This window comes from Alternaria rosae, assembly GCF_020736505.1.
Source record: "Alternaria rosae strain MPI-PUGE-AT-0040 chromosome Unknown BKA58scaffold_7, whole genome shotgun sequence".
In the NCBI taxonomy this organism is placed as follows: Eukaryota; Fungi; Ascomycota; class Dothideomycetes; order Pleosporales; family Pleosporaceae; genus Alternaria; species Alternaria rosae.
This window is the reverse complement of record NW_025763576.1, coordinates 624011-648304: the sequence shown is the minus strand read 5'-3', so window position 1 is coordinate 648304 and position 24294 is coordinate 624011. Positions and strand designations below refer to the sequence as shown.

General features: G+C 53.7%; 10 protein-coding genes across 10 annotated transcripts; 5 read left to right on the top strand and 5 right to left on the bottom strand.

Annotated features, from left to right (window-relative positions):
* Positions 1-534: 534 nt before the first annotated feature.
* Positions 535-2368, top strand: BKA58DRAFT_205873 (geranylgerany transferase type II beta subunit). Its single transcript, XM_046165938.1, has 5 exons — positions 535-961; positions 1029-1314; positions 1361-1812; positions 1863-1987; positions 2039-2368. The coding sequence occupies exons 1-5, from the start codon at positions 854-856 to the stop codon at positions 2079-2081; spliced, it is 1014 nt and encodes a 337-aa protein (XP_046023172.1). The 5' UTR covers positions 535-853; the 3' UTR covers positions 2082-2368.
* A 1-nt stretch (position 2369) lies between these two features.
* BKA58DRAFT_205874 (uncharacterized protein) lies at positions 2370-4403 on the top strand. Its single transcript, XM_046165939.1, has 2 exons — positions 2370-2911; positions 2972-4403. The coding sequence occupies exons 1-2, from the start codon at positions 2653-2655 to the stop codon at positions 4150-4152; spliced, it is 1440 nt and encodes a 479-aa protein (XP_046023171.1). The 5' UTR covers positions 2370-2652; the 3' UTR covers positions 4153-4403.
* Positions 4404-4722: 319 nt separating this feature from the next.
* Positions 4723-5908, bottom strand: BKA58DRAFT_403396 (FAR-17a/AIG1-like protein-domain-containing protein; the record flags this gene model as incomplete). The annotated part of the gene is made up of 6 exons (XM_046171786.1): positions 4723-4944; positions 5007-5187; positions 5266-5537; positions 5619-5643; positions 5691-5728; positions 5801-5908. The coding sequence occupies 6 exons, from the start codon at positions 5906-5908 to the stop codon at positions 4723-4725; spliced, it is 846 nt and encodes a 281-aa protein (XP_046023170.1).
* Positions 5909-6798: 890 nt separating this feature from the next.
* On the top strand, positions 6799-9408 carry BKA58DRAFT_441524 (glycoside hydrolase superfamily; the record flags this gene model as incomplete). Its single annotated transcript, XM_046173827.1, has 3 exons — positions 6799-6921; positions 6977-7143; positions 7194-9408. 3 exons carry the CDS (start codon positions 6799-6801, stop codon positions 9406-9408), a joined length of 2505 nt encoding a protein of 834 aa, XP_046023169.1.
* A 147-nt stretch (positions 9409-9555) lies between these two features.
* On the bottom strand, positions 9556-11050 carry BKA58DRAFT_205793 (uncharacterized protein). Its single transcript, XM_046165935.1, has 2 exons — positions 10455-11050; positions 9556-10316 (listed from the first exon to the last, which is right to left on the bottom strand). Exons 1-2 carry the CDS (start codon positions 10820-10822, stop codon positions 9704-9706), a joined length of 981 nt encoding a protein of 326 aa, XP_046023168.1. The 5' UTR covers positions 10823-11050; the 3' UTR covers positions 9556-9703.
* A 1063-nt stretch (positions 11051-12113) lies between these two features.
* On the bottom strand, positions 12114-13504 carry BKA58DRAFT_318378 (cyclin-domain-containing protein; the record flags this gene model as incomplete). The annotated part of the gene is made up of 2 exons (XM_046167671.1): positions 12114-12290; positions 12341-13504. The coding sequence occupies 2 exons, from the start codon at positions 13502-13504 to the stop codon at positions 12114-12116; spliced, it is 1341 nt and encodes a 446-aa protein (XP_046023167.1).
* A 423-nt stretch (positions 13505-13927) lies between these two features.
* On the bottom strand, positions 13928-15308 carry BKA58DRAFT_205789 (nucleophile aminohydrolase). Its single transcript, XM_046165934.1, has 5 exons — positions 15156-15308; positions 15060-15105; positions 14993-15007; positions 14670-14945; positions 13928-14621 (listed from the first exon to the last, which is right to left on the bottom strand). The coding sequence occupies exons 1-5, from the start codon at positions 15184-15186 to the stop codon at positions 14300-14302; spliced, it is 690 nt and encodes a 229-aa protein (XP_046023166.1). The 5' UTR covers positions 15187-15308; the 3' UTR covers positions 13928-14299.
* Positions 15309-15572: 264 nt separating this feature from the next.
* Positions 15573-16619, top strand: BKA58DRAFT_319839 (BEM46 family protein; the record flags this gene model as incomplete). The annotated part of the gene is made up of 4 exons (XM_046167738.1): positions 15573-15676; positions 15725-16234; positions 16282-16407; positions 16472-16619. The coding sequence occupies 4 exons, from the start codon at positions 15573-15575 to the stop codon at positions 16617-16619; spliced, it is 888 nt and encodes a 295-aa protein (XP_046023165.1).
* A 2712-nt stretch (positions 16620-19331) lies between these two features.
* Positions 19332-22164, top strand: BKA58DRAFT_205733 (YT521-B-like domain-containing protein). Its single transcript, XM_046165933.1, has 3 exons — positions 19332-20516; positions 20595-21178; positions 21230-22164. Exons 1-3 carry the CDS (start codon positions 19652-19654, stop codon positions 21827-21829), a joined length of 2049 nt encoding a protein of 682 aa, XP_046023164.1. The 5' UTR covers positions 19332-19651; the 3' UTR covers positions 21830-22164.
* A 369-nt stretch (positions 22165-22533) lies between these two features.
* On the bottom strand, positions 22534-23935 carry BKA58DRAFT_388109 (uncharacterized protein). The gene has a single exon (XM_046170621.1). The coding sequence runs from the start codon at positions 23057-23059 to the stop codon at positions 22790-22792; it is 270 nt and encodes an 89-aa protein (XP_046023163.1). The 5' UTR covers positions 23060-23935; the 3' UTR covers positions 22534-22789.
* Positions 23936-24294: the final 359 nt, after the last annotated feature.

The following is a 24294-nucleotide window of genomic DNA, read 5'->3' as shown; positions in this document are numbered from 1 at the left end:
CAGACGCGGTCACGGCTGTTGGTGGAGTATGGCGGTCGCGGGCAGCTGAGGCGGTCATGCAACGTCTGGGATGTGGTCAGCAAGCGCTGCGGAACGTGAAAGGGGCCGGGCGGCGCTATGGCGAGTGTTGACGGTGGTACAACATGGCGAGGGCACGAGTGGCAGCGGCGAGCGAGGTGTCGCAGAGCCGGTGTTGGGCATTACTCACCCACTTTCACACACAAGACTCGACGGGCTCTACGGGGCGCCGCGACGAGGGAGAGGAGCTGGGGTGAAGGGAGCGAGTGGAGCGCAGGCTGGGCGGCCGTTGCAGAGGGAATGCGGTGAGCGGCGCCTTGGTCAGCAAAAGAACACAATTCACGTGTCTCTGTGGTGATGCGATGGAGGGGCCCAAGGCACAGACAGGCTCTGCAATGCTGCGAGCAAAGGGCACCAAGGGCTGCGAGAGGATGGCGGCAACGACTTCAGCACCGCGCACGGCCCCAGGTACAGTACGAGGCGCGACGCTGCCACCACCCGACCACCACCCCTACCCCCCAATTCGGCCCACAAGCGCTATCAGCAGCAGCCGTGTGCGCAAACGGCTGTCCACGGCGGGCGTAGTGCCGCCTGGCGGTGAGGCAGACTATCGCGGGCAGACTATCGACGGCAGACAGGCAGACTATCGACGCTGCACAAGAGCACCCTCGACTGCATCGTCATGGCGAGGCTGTCGCGGCTGCCAAATGCTTCATGTGCCAAGTCTCGTTTCAGAAATTATGAGACCCTGTCGGCGCCATCCATGCTGCCTCGACTAGACCCTCCCGCGCCGCCAGCTCCCACCAACTCCTCCCACATCTGACACCCGTCTAACATGTCTCTTGTTTCCGGGCCCGGGCGCGCTGCTGGGATAGCCAGCCTGCCCAGCGAGATGCACCTCTTCGTCGACAAGCACGTCGCCTATATCCAGAGCCTCGACACTGTGCGTAGCCCGTTCCCAGTGGCCGCGCAAGCACCCGGCCATCCAATCCCGCGCTGACCCGCTGCAGCGCAAAGATGAGCTTGAGTACTGGCTCACCGAACATCTGCGCCTCAACGGCCTCTACTGGGGACTGACGGCCCTGCATCTCCTGGGCCACCCAGACGCCCTTCCACGCGCTCCCATCCTCGACTTTGTCATCTCGTGTCTGCATGATAATGGCGGCCTCGGTGCTGCACCGGGCCATGATGCCCATATGCTCTATACCGTTAGTGGCGTGCAGATACTCGCGACGCTTGACGCTTTCGGTGAGCTTGAAGAACGCATCCCCGGCGCCCGCCTGAAAATTGCAAAATGTAAGTCATCTGCATCTTGGCCGTCATAGTCTACTCATAATGGTAGTCATCGCCGATTTGCAAGATCGCGAGACGGGCACATTTGCAGGCGATGAGTGGGGCGAGCAGGATACCCGCTTTCTCTACGGTGCTCTCAATGCCCTGTCTCTGATGGGCCTGCTCGAACTTGTAGATGTCGAAAAGGCCGCTCAATACGTCCACTCGTGCGCCAACTTTGACGGAGGATACGGTACCAGCCCTGGGGCCGAGTCGCACTCTGGTCAGGTGTTCACGTGTGTTGGCGCACTGACCATCGCGGGGAGACTCGACCTTGTCAACCAAGAAAAGTTGGGCGCCTGGCTAAGCGAACGACAGCTCAAGAACGGAGGCCTCAACGGCCGGCCAGAGAAGAAGGAAGACGTCTGCTACAGCTGGTGGGTCATGAGCAGCATGGCCATGTTAGACAAGCTGCACTGGATAGACGGTCAGAAATTGACGAGCTTCATCCTGCAGTGCCAGGTGGGTGTGGCTTCTCTTCACCATCATCGCCATCTAACCATGAATGATAGGACCCGGATCTGGGTGGTCTCGCAGACCGGCCTGGCGACATGGTCGACGTCTTCCACACCGTCTTTGGAATTGCTGGTCTCAGTCTGCTGAAGTATCCCGGTCTGGAAGAAGTAGACCCTGTGTAGTATGTGACCACTGCTCTCGCTTTTCAACGCGTATACTAACCAATGCGCAGCTGCATGCCTCGCTCAGTCACTCGTAGATGCTTAGGTAAGTAAGCGAGAATGCCATCAACAAATGCCAGTTGTATCGCATTGTGCTTGTAGATTCCATGACCATTCAGCTGTATTCGTATCCGTGTATTATCCATCCAAAGCCTATCCTCCCACTATCTAATACCTCGCGTCTCCCCCATAGGCGTCGAGACACAGAGCGGGAGGAAAGTGAGGGTGGCTTCCTCTTTCGTCAGTGCCGAGCTCCCACGTGCTCTGCCTGCTAGAACACCACCAACAGACCTCTTCTTGCTGCAATTCCTTCACTGCGATACTGCACCTTCCTCTCTTCTTCTTCCCTACAAGTACTGGCGCCTCTCCTGCTCTCCCTTTATTCGCTCGGGAAATTGGCTAGGAGCTACCGCGGTGACCGGCAGCCATCTCTGTACTAGGTCTCTCATGAGCATCTCTCTCACCGTCACTTCGCCTTCTTCACTCCCAGCCCGCTCCTTTCGCAACGCTCTTTGCTTTCACTACTGCGCTGCTCTTGTGCTTGTTTCACTTACGCTCCTTACAAACACCGCATCCACACTGCAGCTTTCACCTTGACATAGTGCAGCCTCGCCAGGCTTTCGGCATGGCCAACATTCCGCTTCACTGCAACATTTGCCCCAAGAAGCCAAACTTCAGCGATGTCTCGCATCTGCTCACCCACATCGCCAGCAAAGGCCACTTATCCAACTACTACAAGGTCAAGGTCCGCTCCACCAACGAGGATGCATCCCGTCGGCTCATTGAGACATACGACCAGTGGTATGCCGAATGGGCTGTCGAAGAGCTCATGTCGGAGCGGATGAACCAGAAGGACAAACGCCGTACCCGCGCGAGACCCGCTGGTACGGCCACCGCCTGCATCCGATTGTACTTGAGACTGATACTGACTACACCTGATGCAGCCCGGCCGGCGCCCCCGCTCAAGATCGAGGCCCCCGCGCCACGTCCCGTACGTCGCGCCACAGCAAGCACTCTCCTCGATCCACGCCTGTCGGAGCAGCAGCATACGATGATCAAGCTGGAGCAGTCGCCTTCTCCGACGCCGCAACCTACTGGTCCGGTCCTTCGCAATCGCAATACCTTCGCATCTCATATGCAGTACTGGCCTACAGAGTCTCGCGCCAGCTCTCGCAGCTACACCAACCCAGACTATGATACCTCCAGTGAATACTCTGATCCGAGCGAGCAGCGCCGGAGGTCATACCGATACAACGCTGCGGCTTCGTGTGCCATTGAAGACGTACCTGCTGAGGCTGCAGATCCGATGGCTGTGAGCGAGTCGACCAAACTCAAAGGGGTCTACTGGCCTGGCATGGACATCTTCGACTCTGCTACCCCAGAGATGCGGCGCAAGAGGAACCAGAAGAAGGACAGCTCTGTCGTCGAACAGCTGGAGCTCAACTCCCAAGTAGTCGAAGCTACTGAGCTCATCTTCACACCGTTGGGATCTTTCAAACGCCAGCGCAGGATCTCGTGCTCGGAGTCTGACGAAGAGGACGAGGTCGAGATCAAGACTGAGAGCCCTCAGCCCGTACGTCGGCGACCTGCACTCGCCAGTCTTGATGCAAATAATACTCGCCGCTCTACTAGACAGTCCAAGCGGCCTGTGTTTCCCATTCTCAGCCGCAACCAATACGATGATGATCGCGGCCGTGCTGGCTACGATCATAGTCGCAACAACCGTGCTCCGAAGCGGAAGCAGTTTGATGTTTTCCAAGACGACGATGATGTTCCATTCTCACAGCCCAATGGCATGAACTATCTTACATCTGGCTTTACACACCAAGCATCTCCATCCCCTGCACCTGCATTCAACTCTTACAAGCCCTTCAACGACCCATTCCAGTATGAGAACAAGGAGAATGTTCTACCTTCGTTCCATCATACGGTTTACGATAACTTTCATGGCCATCAGAGCAACGCCTACCAATATCCCGCCTATTCCTATGGCATTGGGCCTGATCAACAGGCCTTCCAGTACACCAGCCATCTCTACAACACCGCGAGCGCCTACCAGCAACAGGACCAAGATGACGATGACCAACGTACCATCACAGCTCCACCTTCACCGTCTACAAGCTAAGCGCTTGGACATTGCGCCCTCCTTCCCTTCCCAAAGCGATACCTACGCTCCGCTTCACCGTGCTGTAGTGGATACCCAACTGTTCGCGCTCGTTCCATCTACCGACTTATGCATGCGACTTACTTTTCTGCGTTTCTTTTTGATCCATATTTTCTACACGATAATACATGATATACGCTGCGACGAGTAGCGACATACGACATGATTAATACGATATCTTCAGAGAGGCGCGCTATGGGATCGCTGGACAGATACTCAGGCATGTTCTTCTTATTTCTATGCCTCACCCCACTGCGCATTTTGCTCGCAAGCATGGGACTGCTGGTAAGAAGCTGGTGGGCATGTACAGTATCGATGGTTTCTCCCTTACATATTTAATATATAGAGTTTGTTGTCTTCCGGTCACGTAACCTCATAACTTCTAGATCTGATCCGTGGCTTCCACCCCCGCTCTGATCATTCACCTGCAATATACCTGTCTACATCATCCGCCTCCATGTCATGCTTTCCATGGCTTCCGCACGTCATACTATCATCCAGTCGTATACAAATCTTAGTACCTTACCCTTCTTACTCCCACTTCCCACTACCGCCCATGACCTTATTCCGTCGTACCTTCTCCAGATGCTCCACACTCTCATAACCATTAATCTTCGCATACAGCACCCTCAACAGCCCACCTACTACCCACATAATCACTCCACTCACAACGAACAACCCGATTCGCTGATTGGTCGTGAGCATCGCGAAGATGGGGTAGGGGTAGAAGCCATTCTGCAAAAAGCAGATTTCCTAAAACACGATGCGTAATTAGCTGAGTGTACTCAGGGCGTTTTGAGAGTGGATAATCTTACGATCCAGATCCAATACATAAACGCAACAGCAGTGGAGAGAGCGAGTGTGATCATAGGCGCAGACTCATTCATCGGCGTGGTAGGCCATGGCGGAGAAAGCAGTATGTAATCCAACGCCAAAACAACTGCAGGAACGAGATGGAATCCTATATCGTAGACAGCCGGTGGTAGCGGTATATCCCTACCAGTCTTCCGTCAGCAAAACAACGTACGTCACAGAAACAATCTCAGAATCAAGGGTAAGGATGAGACGACGTACGGCTGCACCAAAAGCTTCCCATCAATAGCTTTCAACGTCCAGTACAGGATGCTGATGGTGATTTCAATCGGCGCTGCTACGAGCGCGAGGTAGTTCTTTAGGCGGAAAAGGTGGTCTGAGAGAGCCACGGCAGGCGGGTTGGAGGGGAGGGTAGAAGAGGCGGAGAGGGCGGTGGATGTGAGGTCTGCAATGAGGCCGAGGAGGAAGGTTATTGTCGAGAGGGAGAGGCCGATTATAGTTAGGAATTGGAGATGCCAGCCGAAGGATGAGTTCTGCGCGTGTTAGACTGACAGTAATACGCGATGATGATTTCTTCCAGGACGATGTAGCATATACAGAGAATGTGTACATACAAACACATTGGGGTTGTCCACCAGGCTGTTCTCATGTTAGCTAGGTGCAAAGTTGGCGGGATGCAGACATACAACTTGAAGGAACTGTAGAAGCTGATCAGACCAGCAACCTATAAGGTAAATACTCGTCAATATTTGGCCTTGTGTAACGCTTTGTTCATATCTCTTTCTCTGTTACTTACGTGCAACGCGCCCGAAAATCCCTTGGATGGAGAGTCAAATCGCTGGAGCGGATGCCGCCGGCTCACCGTGGGCTCGATTTCCCCAGACTTCTTCGACGAAGCAGCCATGCCGTGCGCCTCAAAAGCGGATAATGTACAAGAAATTAACACCTGGAAATGCTGGAATATGTGGGATACCAGACAGTCCTCTTGCAAAGAAGTATTGAAGCTGTAGAGAAATCCAATGCCATCAGAAACACAACATGACGTATAGTTTTCTCAAAAAGCTTCACCTAGCACCACAGAGGCGCCAGCCAAGCCAACGTGGGTCCCCTGCGACTGCCGTTTGAGCCTCGGAAGTTTGCCTCATCAAGATCTGACTCAGCAAGCAGCGCAACAAGCGCAACCAGCAACACCATCAGCAGTCTACCATCGAACTTCCAGCGTGTTCACCGACCTCTAAAGTTTACTCATCACTCCTGCAACACAGGCCTGTTCGTATCTAAACCACGTCCCGTGTATCATCTGACGTCGAGTGGGTAAACTCCGTGCCTACCCTCGAGGCTAAACTTCGGCGAACGCCCTGCCGACGGCTCGCCATTGGGAAGGTACGAATCAGAGCTCGATCAGGCCGTCCGCCATGGCAAAACCTCGGCACGCTTACGAGTGCCACTACGGTAGATCTCGAGACGCGCCAATGATGCGCGAATGTGTTCCTCCAATTCTCCACACGAAGCGTCTTGAGATGCACCGATGCGGTCGACAATGGTGTGCTTCCCGGAGAGACGGTCAGGGTTCCCGTGTGGGATTGGAGTAGGGCAGAGAAGCAGCGTTGGGGTACTTATACCAGGGATCCTGCGCGGTGGAGGGGGGTGTAGAGCGGTGATACCCTTTTTGTTACGCGGTCTTTTTGTTGAGTATATCTGTCACTACGGGCGAGTGGACGGTAGCGCGTGGTTCATTTCACACCATTGTTGAGTTTTCTTGGGCAATTGCTTCTCTACGACACCGCTGAGAAGATGGGTTCAAAAGTTGAGACTGTCCTCCAGTCTCTGACGCTAGAAGAGAAGATATCGCTTCTTGCTGGGAAGGACTTTTGGGAAACTGTACCTGTACCGGACAAGGGCGTCCCCGCTATCAAGGTAAGACTTAGCTCTGCAACGTTTAACTTACGTTACAGTGACTGACGTATAATAGACTAGCGATGGACCGAACGGTGCACGTGGCGAAGTATTCACAGGAGGAACACGAGCTGCATGTTTCCCTGCTGCCGTATGTTCAGCCGCGACGTGGAATCCCGGAAATGCAAAGCATATAGGCCATGCGTTGGCTGAAGAGACTAAGACGAAGAGTGCGCGTGTGCTGTATGTCTGCTGATGTACGACACGGATAATGACTGCTAACAAAGTCTCAGTCTTGCGCCTACCATGTGCAACCATAGGCATCCCCTTGGAGGTCGCAACTTTGAATCCTTCTCTGAAGACCCATATCTTGCTGGCAAGATGGCCGCCAATGTCGTCAGCGGGCTGCAAGAGAAAGGCATTGCAGCCACCATCAAGCACTTCGTAGCCAACGAGCAGGAGACAGATCGCCTGAAGGTCAACGAAATTGTGTCTGAGCGTGCGCTGAGGGAGATCTACATGAAGCCCTTTGAGATCACTATCAAGGAAGCGAATCCCCTCGCTGTTATGACATCTTACAACAAGGTCAACGGAACTCATGCAGATTCGAACGAGTTCCTCCTCAAGCAAGTCTTGCGTGGCGAATGGGGGTGGGAAGGACTTGTCATGAGCGACTGGGGTGGTACCAACTCTACAGCTGACTCCCTGAACGCTGGATTGGATCTAGAGATGCCTGGTCCGACGAGGTGGCGCAGCACCGAAGCTGTCCTTGAGGCTGTTAAAAAGGGCCAGGTCACCGAAGCCACCATCACTGAGCGAGCAAGAAATGTCCTGAACCTGATCGAGAAGGTCGGCGCGTTCGAGAACCCAGAGATTCCGCCTGAGCAGTCTATCGTCGACCCGAAGCATAGCAAACTTATCCGGGATGTTGCCGGACAGGGCATTACTCTGCTAAAGAATGACGGTGTCTTGCCGCTCAGGAAAGAAGAGGTCAAGGGTAAGACGATCGGGCTTTTTGGACTGGCCAAAGAGGCTCTGATCCATGGTGGCGGAAGCGCTTCGTTGAACGCTCATTACCGCATCACTCCCGAAGAAGGCCTCAAAGCTGCCTACGGAAACGACGTAGAATTCAAATTCGCCAAGGGAGCCGCCACATATCGACTCATCCCACCCCTATCGAAGGGCTGCAAAGATCTTGAGGGAAAAGACGGTTGGAAAATGGAACTCTTCAACCAGGGCAACACCAGTAAGCCCATCAAGACAAAGCACGGCTACAAAGAAGCCGCATTCTCTCCACTGCTCGAACAGAGTGCCAAGGAAAGCGAGGTCAGATTTACCACAGTATTTACTCCTAGCGAGTCTGGTTCACACTACTTGGGGTGCTCGGGCATCGGCCCCACGGTCGTCCACGTAAACGGCGAGCTCGTCTACGAGCAGAAGCACAACTCACCAGATGCCATGGGCTTCCTCTTCGGCGGCAACCCCGAAAAAGAGTTCCGCGTCCCATTCACCGCAGGCAAGCCCTGCGAAATCCAGGTCCACTCCAAGCCGCCCGCTGGCGACTCAAAAGGAGACATTCTCGCTGGTCTCCCAGGATTCAGACTAGGCTTCATGTACGCATCCGAGCACGATCTCGACATGGCCGCCGAAGCCGAAGCCCTCGCAAAAGAATGCGACATAGCCATTGTCTTCACAGGCCACACCCCCGTCTGGGAAACCGAAGGCCAAGACCAAGTCGGCTTTCACCTGCCCCGCGAAGGCTCCCAAGACAAGCTCGTCGAAACAGTGGCATCCGTAAACCCGCGAACCATAGTCGTAAACTCAACCGGTGTAGCTGTCGCCCTACCCTGGCTCGACAACGTCTCCGCACTCATTCAAGCCTGGTTCCCTGGCCAAGAAGCCGGAAACGCCATCGCTGATATCATATCCGGTGCCGTGAACCCTTCTGGCCATTTACCCATTTCATGGCCCAAACGCATTGAAGACGCACCCGCGCATGGCCATTTCCCTGGTACGCGGGACGAAACGGGGCAGCTTACTGTCAAGTACGAAGAAGGCGTTTTTGTAGGCTACAGACACTACGATCGTATTGCTGCGGATAAGATTCATTTCCCCTTTGGTTTCGGTTTGTCGTACACGACCTTCTCTTTTACTGAGGCGAGCGTTGAACAGTCGTCGCCTGGGACCTTTACCACGAGCATTGTGGTTAAGAACACGGGAAGTGTTGCTGGTGCTACGGTGGTACAGTTGTATGTGGGTAGGAAGGAGAAAGCCGCAGAGCATCCAGTGAAGACTCTTGTGGCTTTCCAGAAAGTGGCTCTTGAAGCTGGTATGCAGGAGACTGTGAAGTTGGACATCAAGAACAAGGACTTTGCGTACTTTGATGAGGGGAGGGGCAAGTGGGCTGTGGATCGGGGGCAGTATGAGTTCTTGTTTGGGAAGAGCGCGGGGGAGATTGAGGGGGTTGTTACCGTGGACGTTGAGGCGGCGAGGGAGTTGAAGTTGTAGGGTGAATTTGACTCGCTTCTATTGCTCTTCCGTTCCGAGGACTGCGAGTATATCCACTAGGCCGGTGCCGCGAAGTGTGTACCGTGGCTATGTAACGTGCTGAGCGCGTTCAACGCATCAACACGCATTCAATTGATGACTGACGCAAACGTCTTCTTCCTGTGCTCCTGCATCATTGCCTCTCTCAGGACCTGGGTACTTCCATGTGCAGGATTTCTTCCTTGTATTTGTCTCTTGAAAATATCAATATTCTTCTTTATCCTTCATCTTCTTCACCCGTTCGTCTGAACTTTCCTCAAGCATCTCCATTCCCCGGCACATACCCCTCAGCCAACCAACTCCATATATTGAGTCCAATCTTGACACCCTTTGTGACCGGCAGCCCCGCATGCCAACTCTCCGCATACCCACTCCCATCGCTCCGCATATTCTCCCAAAACACCGCGTTCCCAGCAATCGGCTTAAAAATAATTCCTTTGCTTAGATCCTCCTTGGGCCCTCCTTCTTGCCCAGCACCATTCGTGGAGACACCCGCATGACCATCCTCCTCACACTCAATAAATCGACACCAACTCTTATCCTCAGGCCTCTCCAAGCGCGGGAAATGCGTGCCTCCACCCGTACAATTTGCTTCCAGATACACCATGAAGGAACTCACGCGCCCGCTTTTCTTGGTCGCAGTGCTCCAATCGTAGTGGTATGTGTAGTGACCTCCTACACCGTACCTCTGGCTCCAGAGTTTCTCGATGAAAGTGTAGGGCCGCCAGCCTTGGAACACGCGGGCGCGCTCTTCGATGCATTTGACCGTTTGACTGCGGGGTAAGGGTGCTTTCTCTGAGTTGCGGATCGAGGGTTTGAAGGATTCGGTGCCGGAGGTCCATACTGTTGAGGGGGTGAAGTGGGGGTTACTGTGGTGTATTGTTAGTCGTGTTCGCTTCATCCACAAGTATGCAGCATCACTATTTCAAGGCATGTCCCATAGAAAACAGAGTCCCCTTCTATACCCTGGGATATTTCGAAGCAATAGCAACCAAGAACAGACGTACCTTAAAGCAACAACCTCCTTGCCCTCCTCCTCCCCAACAAACCCCTCGATATACACCACCAGCGGCTCGCGACTCAGCACATAAACACCCTTGTACGCATGCGCTGCACAACTCAAATTCCGCTCAGGAATCACCAAATTTTCTAGATTGGCTTTTACATCACCGCCACCTCTCGCACCAACGCTGCTGGACGACACCGCATCGCTACCCGCATTCGAAGTAAACAACGAGGACAAAGGCGCACCAGCGAGTATGTATGCTAGCGCAGCCAGGAACCCATACTGAACAAACGACGTTATCGATAGCGAGGACGAATACGAGGTACCAGACGACGACGAGGATGCAGGTGCGGAAGAGGAACGATGCATCGCAAAACCACGCGCGAAATGACAATCTATGTGCAGGCCCTACGAAATAAAGAAAAACGACAAGCAACAAGCAACAAGCAACAACCCAGATGTTCGACAGCGCAACACACAAGAGAATTCGACCAAAAAATTTGCAAAAGAGTGGTGGTAGGAAAGTCTACAAACTCACAAACCCACCCCCCTTCAAAAGGAAACAAACCAAGAAGATCCCCTTACCCGCCCACCGCCGCACAGCGCACGCCGCCTCCATCTCATTACCGATATCAAGGGTCCTTTCCGCGCCGCGCCCTAGTCTCAGGTCTCACGTGTCATGTTGCTTTATAGCCGCAGTGGTCTCTGCGTCAGATTATCGCTCGGACGGAGACACGAACGTGGGCCGCCAAGGGGTATGTGCATATTTTACCTGAGCAGTGGCACCGCCGTGGGTAGACTTTGTTCCGAGAGTTTTACCCCTGGCTTAGGTAACTACGGGTGAAATCTGGTTGGGCGGGAAAGAAACAGGGATGGGAGCTTCGGGGGTAATTCTGGTATTGTCATGATTCATGGCGGCTTGGTTTTGCGGCGATTTGGCATCCAGGGGTTTGGGACGGAGGGGTCGCTTTTTTTTTGGTGAGACTGCCATCCTGGTTGAGGGTGGAAGTGGAAATCTAGAATGGAGGGGCGGGCTAGCTACCCCTCATGTATGTGTACTTTGGCGCTTATTTCGTGGTTTGCAAGACTGTGTTTTGTTCAGTTCCTGCGACCAGGAACCAGATCATCATGTGCAAAGCTGTCAAAGTTTACCAATGCGTAGTATTTAGACAATGTCCTCGAATTGCACCTCTATAAACGCCACCCTAATGGTGCACAAAAAGGTATCAAACAAAGAATACAAAAGGCAGAGAATGAGAACGAAGCTCAGATGAATGAGACTTTGTCGTAATGTCATCAATCTCTCTTGAAAATAAAAGACAAGCAGTTGGTATCCCAGAATCTACGCGCACACATACCCAAGGAAGAAGAACACTCGCTAGCATGCTGGCCCAATTCGACCAAAGTCATCACCTCGTGGGTTTTGGCATGATGTCTGCCCTCTCAAATTATTCCAGAATACAAAGACTCTGGATGTCAAAAATATGCCGTGGCATATGGTTTGCGCAATAGTGGTATCCTCTGACCGCCAACGGGACGTAACGGATCCTCTTGTTTGTCGGATGTTGATCCGCAATGCTTTCTTTGCCCTCCTCTGTTATACTAGCTTCGCTCATTGGAACGGACCGTAGCATATACTTTGTATAGATCGGCGGCGAGATTACTGTTTCCCACTGCTTTCTCGTTCATGCTGCTCGGCAACTTCACGCGCGTAGAACTCGACTAACATCGTTCCGTACGCCTCCATCTCTTCTAAAGGTACAGCGAGGCGGAAGTCGTTTAAAAGCAGAAATTGCAACTCCAGGTGGTTCAGTTCAACCAAGGGTAGACCGCCGACCTTCAATCTGTTAGCATGCGTTTACATAATGTGTATCAGCCAACACAAACCTTTGCGTATCTCGAGTTTGTATAGAAGACGTCGGAGAAGAATTTGCTCGCGCATGTAACACCGGCTATGACGAGACGATGTATGTTGAAGCTGTCAACAACAAAAAAGTGAGATAGATTCAACGCATCCGCGTCGAGATCTTGTTGCGGCGGCGAAGGCGGCTGAGGATCGTCCCCTGGCGTTTGCGACGGCTTGCCCAAGGAGCCTGACGGAGGAGGGGTCGCCGCCTGAGCGGAAGCTGATGCAGGTCGTGCGCTTTCTGCCGGAGCCGGAGTTGCTGACATTGTAGACTTTGAGTGTTCCACAGACTGCTCATTAGCCTTGCGAAGACCAGACATAGGGCCAGCATTTACCCTCTCTGTCATTCTGTCGAAGTAGACGAGCAAACTCAAAAACACCTCGTACGTGGTCGGGCAGTATTTGTGAATTCTACTCAGATAGCTGAGAATTGAGATGCTGGGGACATTCTTGCCGTGAAAGGCCAGGACGCTGGTAGTCTGTTGACTCAACCCCGCTGTGCCGTCTGATGGTGGGATTTGGCGGTGTAGATGGTCATGCTGGCGATCGTTGGTTGTTGTGATCTTGGTCAAGAGTCCGGCAACCATTTCGATAATGTCTGAAACAGGCATCTCGCTGATTTCGTATTGAGGCCCAACCTCTGCAGGGTCTCGTCGCTGCCGCCGTGCGAGCGAGCGCGACTGAGAGAAGGGACTGGACTCATCGATAGCAAAACTCTGGATGTGTGACAGACTCTTGACTTTGATGCGCGTAGGGGAAGCCTCCGGTGATCGTAAGGACTGTGCTGGGGAAGGCTGGACGGGAGGCGGACCGGACGAGGGAACGGTTCGCGTGTTTGCGACGGCGGGGTCTATGCCCGAAGGCGTCGGCTGCTGTGAGCGGGGGCGGAAAGTCGGACTGGGCGGTGTCGGTACTGCTTGGTCAGCAGCGGGTGCGGTAGAGTTTGGCTCTGAGCTGTTGTGCTGCTGCGACCGCTGGCTTGGTGTTGAGCTCGACTGCGGGGCTCCCGAATCCGCCATGGGAACATCAGCAGACGGAGCTACTGGCCGCGGCGCATTGGCGCTCGAAGACGGCGACGGGCGGACAGGAGTGTGATGGCCGGCAGGAGACTCTTGCGACTGGTGCGTACTGCCGCCGCCAAACATGTTGGTGTGAAAGTGGTTCCCACCGAAGTCGCTCACCAAAAGCGAAGTCATTCCGCGCGAAACCAGGCTGTGCAGGTGTCAAGGGTTCACAATAGTCTTGAACTGGAGGCAGGCGCGACACAAGGGCTGTGCTGGGTGCACCAAAGAGCGTGGTTCGAAGGCGCAGTGGATCGGTGAGAGGCGTCGGTCGTGTTGTTGAGCCTTATCGTAAAGAGCCCGAACGTGGACGCAGCTTAAAGGGGCGCAGATACCGCGTGCGAGCCTGCTCTACTCTGCCGTACCCAAAGCAAATTGGACGGCACGCGTCGTGTCAAGGTGAAGGGCAAGATGCGCGCCGAGTCGGGGCCCAGCGTGGTGAGTGATGAGGTGTTGTTGGAGAAAGGCGTGGGGATCGGACGTCACAGACCAACGACTGGCGAGATCAACGAGACCCTGGCCGCAATTCACCTGCACAGTCCCAGACGCATGTGACGACACTGTGCAGTGCAGCCACCAAGACTCGTTCCAGCACTTGTTGCATCCAACCGAATAAAAACAAGATGGTAGTTCTGCCACTTCGACACGTCGCGCCACGTAAAATGCTGCACAGAACCAGAGGGAGAAGGGCCAAGAGGAGGCCGGTGACGAATGGGGCAATGCTGACAGTTGATTGGCCCGTGGCTGCGGTTCCATCCCACGCCCCGTGGCCCAAGTTCCTGTGTAAATATGCTAGCTAACTTGCTTCCTTTTATTTCATACAGCTCGTTCAGGTATCATCGTCATGTCGTGCTATATCATACATGGTCATGACGAGTCCTACTGCTTGCCTGGCCCTTCGTAGTTCTGGTCCGGCAGGTATAGATGCCTCTGCGCACCCTTGCCTGTGAGCACCACCATGCGAATCACACCGCCCGAGCTGCCGTCCCACTTGATGGCTTCTGAGAGTGCGCCCTTGACGAACTTGATGCCTTCCTCCTCGCTCATGTTCTCCTTCCAGTTCGCGTCGCAGTATCCGTAGATGTACGTCGAACCCGAGCCACCAATTGCGTATGATTGCTTGTGCAGGGAGCCTCCGAGAGGGATCGAGTATACTTGGCCGCCGTGTCGGTGGTCCCATCCAGCAATGATGAGTCCAGCGCTACATATATGTCAGTGACTAATGGTCGCGCAGCCATGGCTTACTCACGAGAGTTGGTCCTTGTTGGAGTAGCACAGTTCTTGGAAGATAGCTGCCGCCGTCTGCGTCGTGGGTGGCTCGTCGTTAGTGGTACCGTACATGCCGAGGTGGTATTGGACAATGTCCGCGACAGCCTGTGTGTCTGCTGCTGACCCGGATCTGCAACACCAGATGGTGTCGTGGACTTGTGTGAGCTTGTCGGTAACTCGGTTCGCAATGTATGCTCCGGTTGTCGTCCTGCTGTCGGCAGCTAATATGACACCGTCCTTGAAGTTGATGGCCATGCTGAGTACTGTCAGAGACTGAGAGGCAGCGGTTCGGGAAAGACAAACATGGATGTTCCGAGGCTACAATGGTTGTTAGTAATCTTGCAGCGCTCTAGAAAGTGCTGTGTCTTACTTGACCTCTCCCTTCTTGAGGTGGTTCATGTCGACGTGAATGCCATCTGCGCGGTGTGAGCTTCAGTAGTCGACTTGTTTGTAGCGGCGAATGTACCTTCTCCCAACATGCCCGTTGACATCATCATTGTGGAGTGAGCTGGTCGAGTAGGCAGAAAGCAGCTTCGGGGAGACGAAAGGTTGGAGCGGCGTATGGGGCGAGCGAGAGAAGCTGTGGGGTGGGTTGTTGCTGTAGTGGTGGTACAGGCAGCTCGACTCTACGCGGCTGATATTCCTTGGCGTTACGCTACTGGTCTTAGTGGCCGACTGCACTATGCGACACCCTCGAGGGCTCGCGTTCAGGCGGTTGCGCGCTGGAACCTCCACTGCATTATCGCGACTGTCGCTCCGAATGGTCGAGTCTTCTATTCCTTCTCGCTCTCCTCCACCTAGGCAGCTGTTCCCACGAAGTCGCTCGGCCCCTGAACCCAGATCCATCTCACGCCCCACCGATCCCGAAGTGCGACCAGGGAGCATGGCTTCGGCTCTCGACACCTTCATCTCCTACTTGAAAGTGCCGATTCTAGCGTCCTCTGGTGTCGCCGCTCTGCTCAGTGGTCTTCTCTACTTCAAACAAAAGTACGTCATCCTTGTAATCCCCATTTTGGGTTTGGCTAACTCTGGCAGTGAAATCATATACCCCCGAGCCTTCCCTCCTGACGCCCGAACAAACGTCCCCAGACCTTCACAGTTCGCCATAACCGACTATGAGGAGCTATTCATCCCCACACCCGATGGCGAATCTTTGAGTGCCTTCTTCATCCGCGCCAACAAACAGCATGCGCGCAATGTAACAGTCCTCATGTTCCACGGCAACGCTGGCAACATCGGCTACAGACTTCCCATTGCAAAGATACTCGAGAACGAACTCCGATGTAATGTGTTGATGTTGCAATACCGGGGCTACGGTCTATCCTCTGGCAACCCCAACGAAAAGGGGCTCATGATCGATGCTCAGACTGGCCTGGATTACATCCGGCAGCGACACGAACTCCGGGATACCAAGATTGTCGTCTACGGTCAAAGTATCGGTGGTGCCGTTGCCGTCGGTTTGGCTGCTCGTAATCAGAGAGAAGGTGACATCTCCGGCATCATCCTGGAGAACACATTTACTTCGATCAAGAAACTCATACCGACGTGCGTACCCCCAATCGGGTGTACATGCCATCGCTAACATGGAGTAGTGCCTTCCCTCCCGCCCGTTTCCTGACTCCGCTCTGCCATCAGATCTGGCCGACTGAAGAGACACTTCCTAAGATTTCCAAGATACCTATCCTGTTCCTCAGCGGTCTCAAGGATGAAATCATTCCGTAAGCGCACATACTCCCAAACACTGAGTTTTCAGCAGGGTTCTGTTTGCTGACTGTTCGACAGACCTTCGCATATGACCAAGTTGTTCGACGTCTGCAAAGCGCCAAAAGTCTGGAAGGAGCTACCCAACGGAAGCCACAACGACACCGTCGCAGAACCGCGCTACTTTCAATACATCGAAGAGTTTCTCGGCGAATTTGTGGCCCGTTGAAGCTTTCGCTGGATACCTAACAGTTATTGGAGGGTTGACAAATATGCTGTGCCAGCCCCGCGCTACTGCTTCACTTGAATAGCGCGAACCACAGGCTGTGCGCAGACAGGGGAATGGCCAAGTGCAAGCGTTCGATATGTCACTGGGATTTTACTATTGGAGGAGCATCCGATTGGGTTCCGTGGTTTATACCCTCATTGGCATGTGTTCCGAATCGTGCATTAGAGGTGTGCAGTTTATGTCGACTGCGTGGGCAGCACATCTACGCGCTGTGAGCATGAGCATGAGCATCTCGGGGCAGCCGATATGTACTTTGCATCTTCCAGCATTCTGAAACGTAGGTGCATGTGCGCATGTCCCCTGGGGCTGACCTTGTTGCGCCAACACTGGCGACGAGAATGTCCTTTGGGTGGCAAAATGGCACCACATAGTTTCGAGATTGCGTCGCCGTGCAGGGCTCGCGAATACAGAGATCGCGATCGTATGCATGACCCTGCAGTAAAGTGTCCATCTCCGTAGGCTAGCTGTGATTTGTATTTACAAGCCGTGTCAGCTGTTCTCAAACTATTCATGACGGAGCAATTGATTTTTGCGTCGCAAGGGTCCAGCTTTACCGACCACGTGCAAGACCCGAGATGTGGGGTGATGACGGATCGCCAGGGGTGAGGTACATGTGCCCTAGGCGGTTTATCGGTACAAGATTTCTTGACACAGGAGACACATTATCGAAAGATCATCCTTCACAGCCTCAATCGCTTCGCTGCTGCATGCTACGCGACGCAATGGAGACGAGTGGCCACGGGGACGATGCGATTCGGACCTACCACCAGTATCGGACGTGTACTCGCGACAGAGCTGCTATGCACCACGCACTCGGAGCCCCGCAAGGTTCCAGCCGGGTTCTTGACTACAAAGAGGCTCCATGTGCGGTAGTGCCAACGTCCGCGTTCGCGACCGGCCGCTGATTCGATGGTGATGGATCTGTGCTGGACCCTGCAACGGATGCTAGCAGCGCCACTGCGGTAATGTGGGCAGTATCACGAAGGCTTAATATTTCCCATGCTGCTTGCGACCGGGAATGCGTGCGTCGGCTGTACGGAACATGGCAATCTTAGCATGGCAATCTTGCATTAGTCCAAAGTTCTGTCCCATCTTAGCATTCGTAGCTATCCAGCCAAGCGAGACAACGACTCTCTCCAAGTGAGCAGACGTCAGTCGAGATGAATTGAATGAGCTCATGATCTGCATATCTATTCTTGTAACGCCACCGTCATACTTGCACCCCGGCGGACGGGACAGACGTTTGATCCATTGCTCGCCCGGGTGTCGATCATGACCACGCGGGAACAAGTGTGGTGGCTGTGCTGTGGCGGCAGATCACTGTCATGGAGCGGTCACTCCGACTGTGGCGAACGCCCGGCCTCACTCGCAAGCCAGAACCACTTTGCATGTTTGAGCAAACGGTTTTCGGGCCATTCATTTCATCCGTCTGCCGAGCAGCGTGCCGAACCAAACCAAGTGCAGACTTGTCAAGCTTTGGCTTGCGCCGGCGTGTTCGTGTTCATGGAAGCGAACGCTGTCATCTCGAGGCCCACTGTCGCGCTGTGGCGCTAGGCCTGTATGGTCCCACAGCCATAGCTGCCCGCTCCATCTTTCTTCCACTCTCGTTTCGACGCACTCCCGCCGCAGGGTCACCAGGGGAGTACCACCGCCGAGCCAGCCTACCACAAAGCCACTCAACAACGCCGCAAGATGCTTTTACCGGGTCCCCTGTCAGCTCCCTGGGCTGGCTCCATGCCTGGTCATTGTCGTGACGCCCTAGTCACGTCCACGCGGCATCCATGGCTTCTCCCTGCTTCCTAGACGGCCGGAGTCTTCTGGGCGGCTCAGTTCGTGCATGTCGCGTCTGCTCCACTATCCCTACAGCGTCCTCGATTGGACCACCAGCTCGCATGCATGTTGGGCCCGTTCCTATAGACGGCGTCGAATTACTTCATGATCTTGATCTAGGCGATATTGTCACTATGCAGGCTGGTGCTAGCAGACACCATGGGTACCATGGTCTTCCAGTACTTTTGTAGTCCAATACTTTCTTCTACTTTCCATGCAGGTTTTCACTCGACAAATTGACGCCAGCACCAGCTTGCGTTGCGGTATACAGGACAAACACTAAATTTCCGCCTACCGGAGATTGCTAGGAAGGGCCCGCTAAGCTTTCGTAAGATAGTCTAGGATCAGCGCCGTCGGCCCATAGCATTCTAGAAACGGTCTCACTCGCCACGTCCGATGATATACCACGTCCGCAACACTTGTTTTCTACATTCCCTTGACTCAGGCACCCAATTATCCTCTCCTCGTTGGGCTTTTGGTGATCACTTCGCCTCCAACGCATCGGTTCAGACCCTGTCACTCCACATCGATCCTGTCAGCCACGGGCAGCCTACCGATAGCCAATCAGGCTGCTGCTAGTTGCTGCGGCCAGCGGCGAGTGAGGCAGAAAGCTCGCGAGAACCCTCTGGCGGCCTTCCCGTTTCTACTAGGCTAGTCAATGAGCCCGTCTTTGCGACCCTAGCTCCTACTATCTGCCGCACGTACGCTTGCCCATTGCGGTCCCTGCCGTTGCGCCGTCCCCAACCTCATAAGGCTTTGAGAGCTCGCTTCTGCTGTCTGAGTGGTTGTGTAATTCTGACCATCATCTTCGTTCCGCCTTAAGCGAGCTCCTTCTCCAGGTAGTACATCAACCGAAGCCGTTCATCTTCCCTCAAACGGTTTCTTCTACTGCCGGCATCTTTTTTTACACGCGGTCACCTCATAGCCTCCATTACCCATTGGCAAACCCTGATCGTCGTCTCTCCTGCGAAGCGACTTACTTTCGGGTATCGTCCTTTCCGGCTTGCCACATCCCTTCAAGGATACGTTGATATAGAATTAGGTATGTTGTATTCTCCTGTGTTCGGAAAGTTTGGTTGAGTCGGGCCTTTACACATTCGTTTTTCCTAGAACTTGTTGGATTAGTTGTAACATGGACTAACATGGCTTTCGTTTGGGTCCAACAGTGGGTGCCACTTCCTGTCGTTTACGAGCAACAACACATGGGCGACCTACCTCCTGGTCCACGGTCTCATACCATGGACAACACGACAGCCAATCTCGCGCGTGATGGAAACAATTCGACTTCGTTTCCAACGTCTCTCAAATCTCCCGACAGCAATGACCCCTTCTACTCTCAACTCAGTAGTCTACCCCAGGGTCAATTGCGACCCGACCATCGCTCACCAACGCACACGAACGGAACCCATCAGCCCCAAGAATACGGTACTTCACCACTTAATATGGGTGCAATGACAGGTGCATTGCCCAACTACGGCACAAACGACAGTACTCAGATGAACCCGCAAGTACCACGCTCACTGTCGGGCGCATCCACATCAGCTGTGGCATACCAGCTTGGGCAGAACTTGCAAATGCCCTCCGGTAACATGCCCGCTCATGCTTCCTATGGACCTGGATACGCTACAGGTCTCTCCCAACAACACTTCATGCCTCAACAGGGCTCACAGTACAACGCCTATCCTTCCTACCCGACAAACCAGCCTCGTCTAGCAGGCATGGTTCCAATGCACTCGCCATACCAGAATTATCAGCAGGCGTCGCAATACATGTATTACCCGGCACCATACACACAACAGGGGCAATTCAATCCTGCGTTCGGTGCCCAGAGTCATAGTATGTACGAAAGAAAAGCCAGCTCAACGAACACGGGTATGCAAGGTCATGGTGCGGATTATGCGCATGTTGATGACGGCTTCCCTGGTGTTAGGATGGCCACTGGGAACTATATGGGCGATTCAAGCTCACTCATGTCTCCTTACGGCGCACAATTCGTGCAGTCTTCCAGTAAGCAAAGTCCGCGGCCTGCCATTGCGCAGGGTTGACGTCGCAAATTGGTGCGTACAACTACTGATGACCTTATAGGCATGCCTCGTCCCGGGCCAGTGAGCTCCATACCTCGCGGACCGCCTCGCAAACCCAAACAATCTGGACACGCACTTTGGGTTGGTAACCTCCCACCTGGGACTACGATAGTCGCACTGAAGGACCATTTCTCCCGCGATGCTACCAAGGATATTGAAAGTCTGTTCTTGATTTCCAAGAGCAACTGTGCATTCGTCAACTACCGCACAGAAGCATCTTGCACAGCCGCAATGCACAGGTTCCACGACTCACGCTTCAGCGGCGTACGTTTAGTCTGCCGCCTTCGACGTAGCTCTGCTCCGGCATCAGGTGTACCCACGGCGCCTTCAGCCATGATAGGTCAGCAAAAGAATTCTTCTCGATCAACGACCCCGATACAAGACAGTGTCACCGATGCTCCCACAGAAGGTGCAGTCGACTCGCCATCGCACAAGAGTGTTGAAGATCTTAAGTCATCTGCGGACACTGCTACGAAATACTTCATCGTGAAGAGCCTTACGCTACAAGACCTGGAGCTCAGTGTTCGAAACGGTATTTGGGCCACACAATCTCATAACGAAGATACCTTAAACAAGGCTTTCCAGGTAAGTACACAATACTTTCTTCGCTAACGAAACGTGACTGACAGAATCTAGTCTGCCGAAAATGTCTACCTCATCTTCTCAGCAAACAAGTCGGGCGAGTACTTTGGCTACGCACGTATGGCGTCACAAATCCTTGAGGACGGGTCGCGCATCATAGGCTCGGCACCCAAGCCCGACGCCATCGTCGACGCCACGGATGTGCCAAAGGCGATCGCTACTCCAGCAACAGAATGGGCGCCCCGAGGAAGGATCATTGACGACTCTGCGCGCGGCACAATCTTCTGGGAAGCAGAGCTACCCGAAACAGATACCGACGGGGAGGCACAAGAAACAGACGACAAGGCTGAGAGAGACGATGCGCCGCAACAAGCCGAAGCCGATACTTCAGCCGTTCCGCAGAGCTGGGGCAAGCCTTTCAGAATCGAATGGGTCTCTACGAACCGCCTACCGTTCTACCGTACCCGTGGCCTCCGCAACCCATGGAACGCCAATCGCGAAGTCAAAATTGCGAGAGACGGCACCGAACTTGAACCCAGTGTTGGAGAGCGCCTGGTCCAGATGTTTCATCGAATGGGCCCGTCTGCTGCCGGTGCACCGGTAATGCCGCCTGGTGTAGCCACCGGCATGATGCCCCAGATGCGAACATTCTAGGCATGTGTTCAGCCTTCACTTGAGCTCAATGCATAGCTCTTCATGTACCAGACGCATGTTGACTGTTGAACTCGCTTAGGAGGCTTGGTGCTCGAGAGGTAACGATGCGCCACTTTGTTACACTGGAATGAACTTTGTCGGGCCCTCCACTGCCGGGCAGTGGGCGCTAGATCAAGCTCTTCTGCACCCATTCGCTTCTGTTATCTTCAACCAGACGAACGAAAAATTTAACGACGAGATGATCTTGTAATAGGCAAGACGAGGTCAAGAAACGCGTTGGGGAGAAAGCCAGTGCTTGGATTCGTATGGGTAATTGAGTATGCTCTCCTTCCCACGTCGCTCTCTCGTCACCATAGTTTCATTGGAGTTATCCATTTCTGTACTAGTATTCTTTTCGTTCGTAACGTAACATACTCTCCTGCATCGTCTCACTAAGACCTGTTCTGTGTTTTACGCGCAAACCCCGGCTGTACTTTAACCGGACCCATGCCCATGGTCTTTTCACTTTGTCGATATTCCGTACATGCAAAACTTGACTTTATCTTCATCGGCCCTTCCAGGGCTGGCAGGGTCGCACGGAGGTTCTCGACCTCGCTCTTGTTCTGGCCCTTGCGTCTAGTCCCCCTCTGGGTAGGGATACCCACCCTCTCGGGTTACCTAGCCGCAACCTATGAAGAGGCTCCCAGGCAGACACAACGTAGAGGAGCATCATGATCAGCCCACTGGTCAGTCGGCAGTAAAACGCCCTGGCCACGATGATTTCTCAAGCCGGAAAATCGCCATCAAGACTACAAGGTTCAAGGTCCGTACAAAACGACCGACGCTAGACATCTGCAACATGCCTCTAAGAACCGTCATGATGGAACGTAAACTTTACGCTACCTCCACGTGGCCTCCCATATGCTCAAGTGTGTAGCAACACAAGCTCCCTCGGTAGTCCCATTAGATTTCGCAGTGCACCTAGGTACGTAGAATCAGGATCACACCCAAAGCCAAGCCGAGAAACCCGCGCATCTCCGGACGAAGTTCTGAAAAGTCACACCCCCATCCATCGCTTCCGAGCTTGCCATAGTAGCCCCAACGATTTCCGCACACCCACACACATAGATCCAATGCTGGCAACGCCGTCATGCCCGAGCAACACACAGATAGACAAGCCAAAAGCATAATGCAGAAGACGGTGCGAAAAGGAACAAACTTCCCACCCCAATAGCCGCATATGCATGTCATTCACTATAACCAATACAAGCAAAACCCTCAACCCATGCCCATTGCAGAATTCTAGAACCTCCCTATTTCGCTCATCACACAGCCCCAAAGTTACACAGTAGCAGACGTGACGGGCATCGCAATCTAGATCAACCAACCTCGATCCGCGTTATCCGCTGACATGCCATTTCACAGTTTTGCCCATGAGGGACTGTGCGTAGCTTTCGCTCCAAGATGCCGATGTGGCGGTTCTCCGAGTCTCTGTCATGCGATTCTCAAGTGGGGACAGAGAGGGTCCGCGGAAGAGAGAGCACGGGCTCCGCGCTAGTACCCGTGTGCACGCAGATGAGTAATAGCGGTATGCTGGATCGCGATTGCTTGATGCTGTTGAGTGAGATGTGACACGCTCCGGCGTTTTGGTGGGTTATTTCTTTTGATCTTCGGTCTTTCCGCGTTGGGCGGTGTGTATGATGCGTGGTATTTGATGTTTGATACTTGGTAGTAGTGGTGGTGGTAGCTACCTACACCTGATGAGGGAGGTGGGAAAAAACAAAGGGGGGAACAGGGGGTTCGCAATGTTGCTTCTTTTGCTGTCTATATTTGCTTCCTCGGTCTGTTTGTACCGAGAGTGCCTTTAGTGGGACTCTCATGTACGTCTTTTTCCCTTGAGGCTCATCAAAAACTACATCTTGGGTAAATCGTGCAAGAGCCTCGTCATCGGTTTCTTGCACTCAGTCTTCCTCGTTTCCTGAATTGTTCTCGCCCGCAGTTGATGTACCCGGTTTCGTCCACGGGTATATGTTGTGTGCGCGACTCGCCCACGGCATTTCCCGTCATACGTGTAGCTTTTCTAGAGCTCTCACCTTTCCCATCTTGAAATGGCTTGTGCAGGTGTCCTCTTGTAGTATTCAACCGCGATGGTACGTAGGACGTGCCCATGGCGATCATTGGGTGTATGTAGGAGGCCAAGGCCTCTTGCCTGGGCTACCCTGACCTGCTTGAACGCGAAGCACCGCTTCGGAGACTTGTCCGCGACATGCTCATTGCTACTCAAGAATCCACTAGATTCGGCGATTTTATGAGTGACGGGAAATTCCGCTCAAACGTTGCGAACGTGGCTTGTTCTTGAGCTCTGTTATTTGACAGCGACAGCACCTGGGCATCTTGATCCACTGTATCGGCTCCGAGATTGCTCCCTTGCCTCGTCGTTGCGCTACTCTTAGGCTTTTACTTGGGTTGGGAGGCGATTAGGCCTG

Coding starts and splice junctions, on each gene's coding strand:
- BKA58DRAFT_388109 (XM_046170621.1), bottom strand. CDS start 23,059: ATGACATGCATATGCGGCTATTGGGGTGGGAAGTTTGTTCCTTTTCGC.
- BKA58DRAFT_205733 (XM_046165933.1), top strand. CDS start 19,652: ATGGCTTTCGTTTGGGTCCAACAGTGGGTGCCACTTCCTGTCGTTTAC. Junction 20,517..20,594: donor ACAATTCGTGCAGTCTTCCA/GTAAGCAAAGTC, acceptor ATGACCTTATAG/GCATGCCTCGTCCCGGGCCA. Junction 21,179..21,229: donor CCTTAAACAAGGCTTTCCAG/GTAAGTACACAA, acceptor GACAGAATCTAG/TCTGCCGAAAATGTCTACCT.
- BKA58DRAFT_205789 (XM_046165934.1), bottom strand. CDS start 15,186: ATGATGATGTCAACGGGCATGTTGGGAGAAG. Junction 15,106..15,155: donor AACGGGCATGTTGGGAGAAG/GTACATTCGCCG, acceptor CACACCGCGCAG/ATGGCATTCACGTCGACATG. Junction 14,622..14,669: donor TCCAACAAGGACCAACTCTC/GTGAGTAAGCCA, acceptor ACATATATGTAG/CGCTGGACTCATCATTGCTG.
- BKA58DRAFT_205793 (XM_046165935.1), bottom strand. CDS start 10,822: ATGCATCGTTCCTCTTCCGCACCTGCATCCTCGTCGTCGTCTGGTACC. Junction 10,317..10,454: donor AAGGAGGTTGTTGCTTTAAG/GTACGTCTGTTC, acceptor AATACACCACAG/TAACCCCCACTTCACCCCCT.
- BKA58DRAFT_205873 (XM_046165938.1), top strand. CDS start 854: ATGTCTCTTGTTTCCGGGCCCGGGCGCGCTGCTGGGATAGCCAGCCTG. Junction 1,813..1,862: donor GCTTCATCCTGCAGTGCCAG/GTGGGTGTGGCT, acceptor CATGAATGATAG/GACCCGGATCTGGGTGGTCT. Junction 1,988..2,038: donor GAAGAAGTAGACCCTGTGTA/GTATGTGACCAC, acceptor ACCAATGCGCAG/CTGCATGCCTCGCTCAGTCA.
- BKA58DRAFT_205874 (XM_046165939.1), top strand. CDS start 2,653: ATGGCCAACATTCCGCTTCACTGCAACATTTGCCCCAAGAAGCCAAAC. Junction 2,912..2,971: donor TACCCGCGCGAGACCCGCTG/GTACGGCCACCG, acceptor CACCTGATGCAG/CCCGGCCGGCGCCCCCGCTC.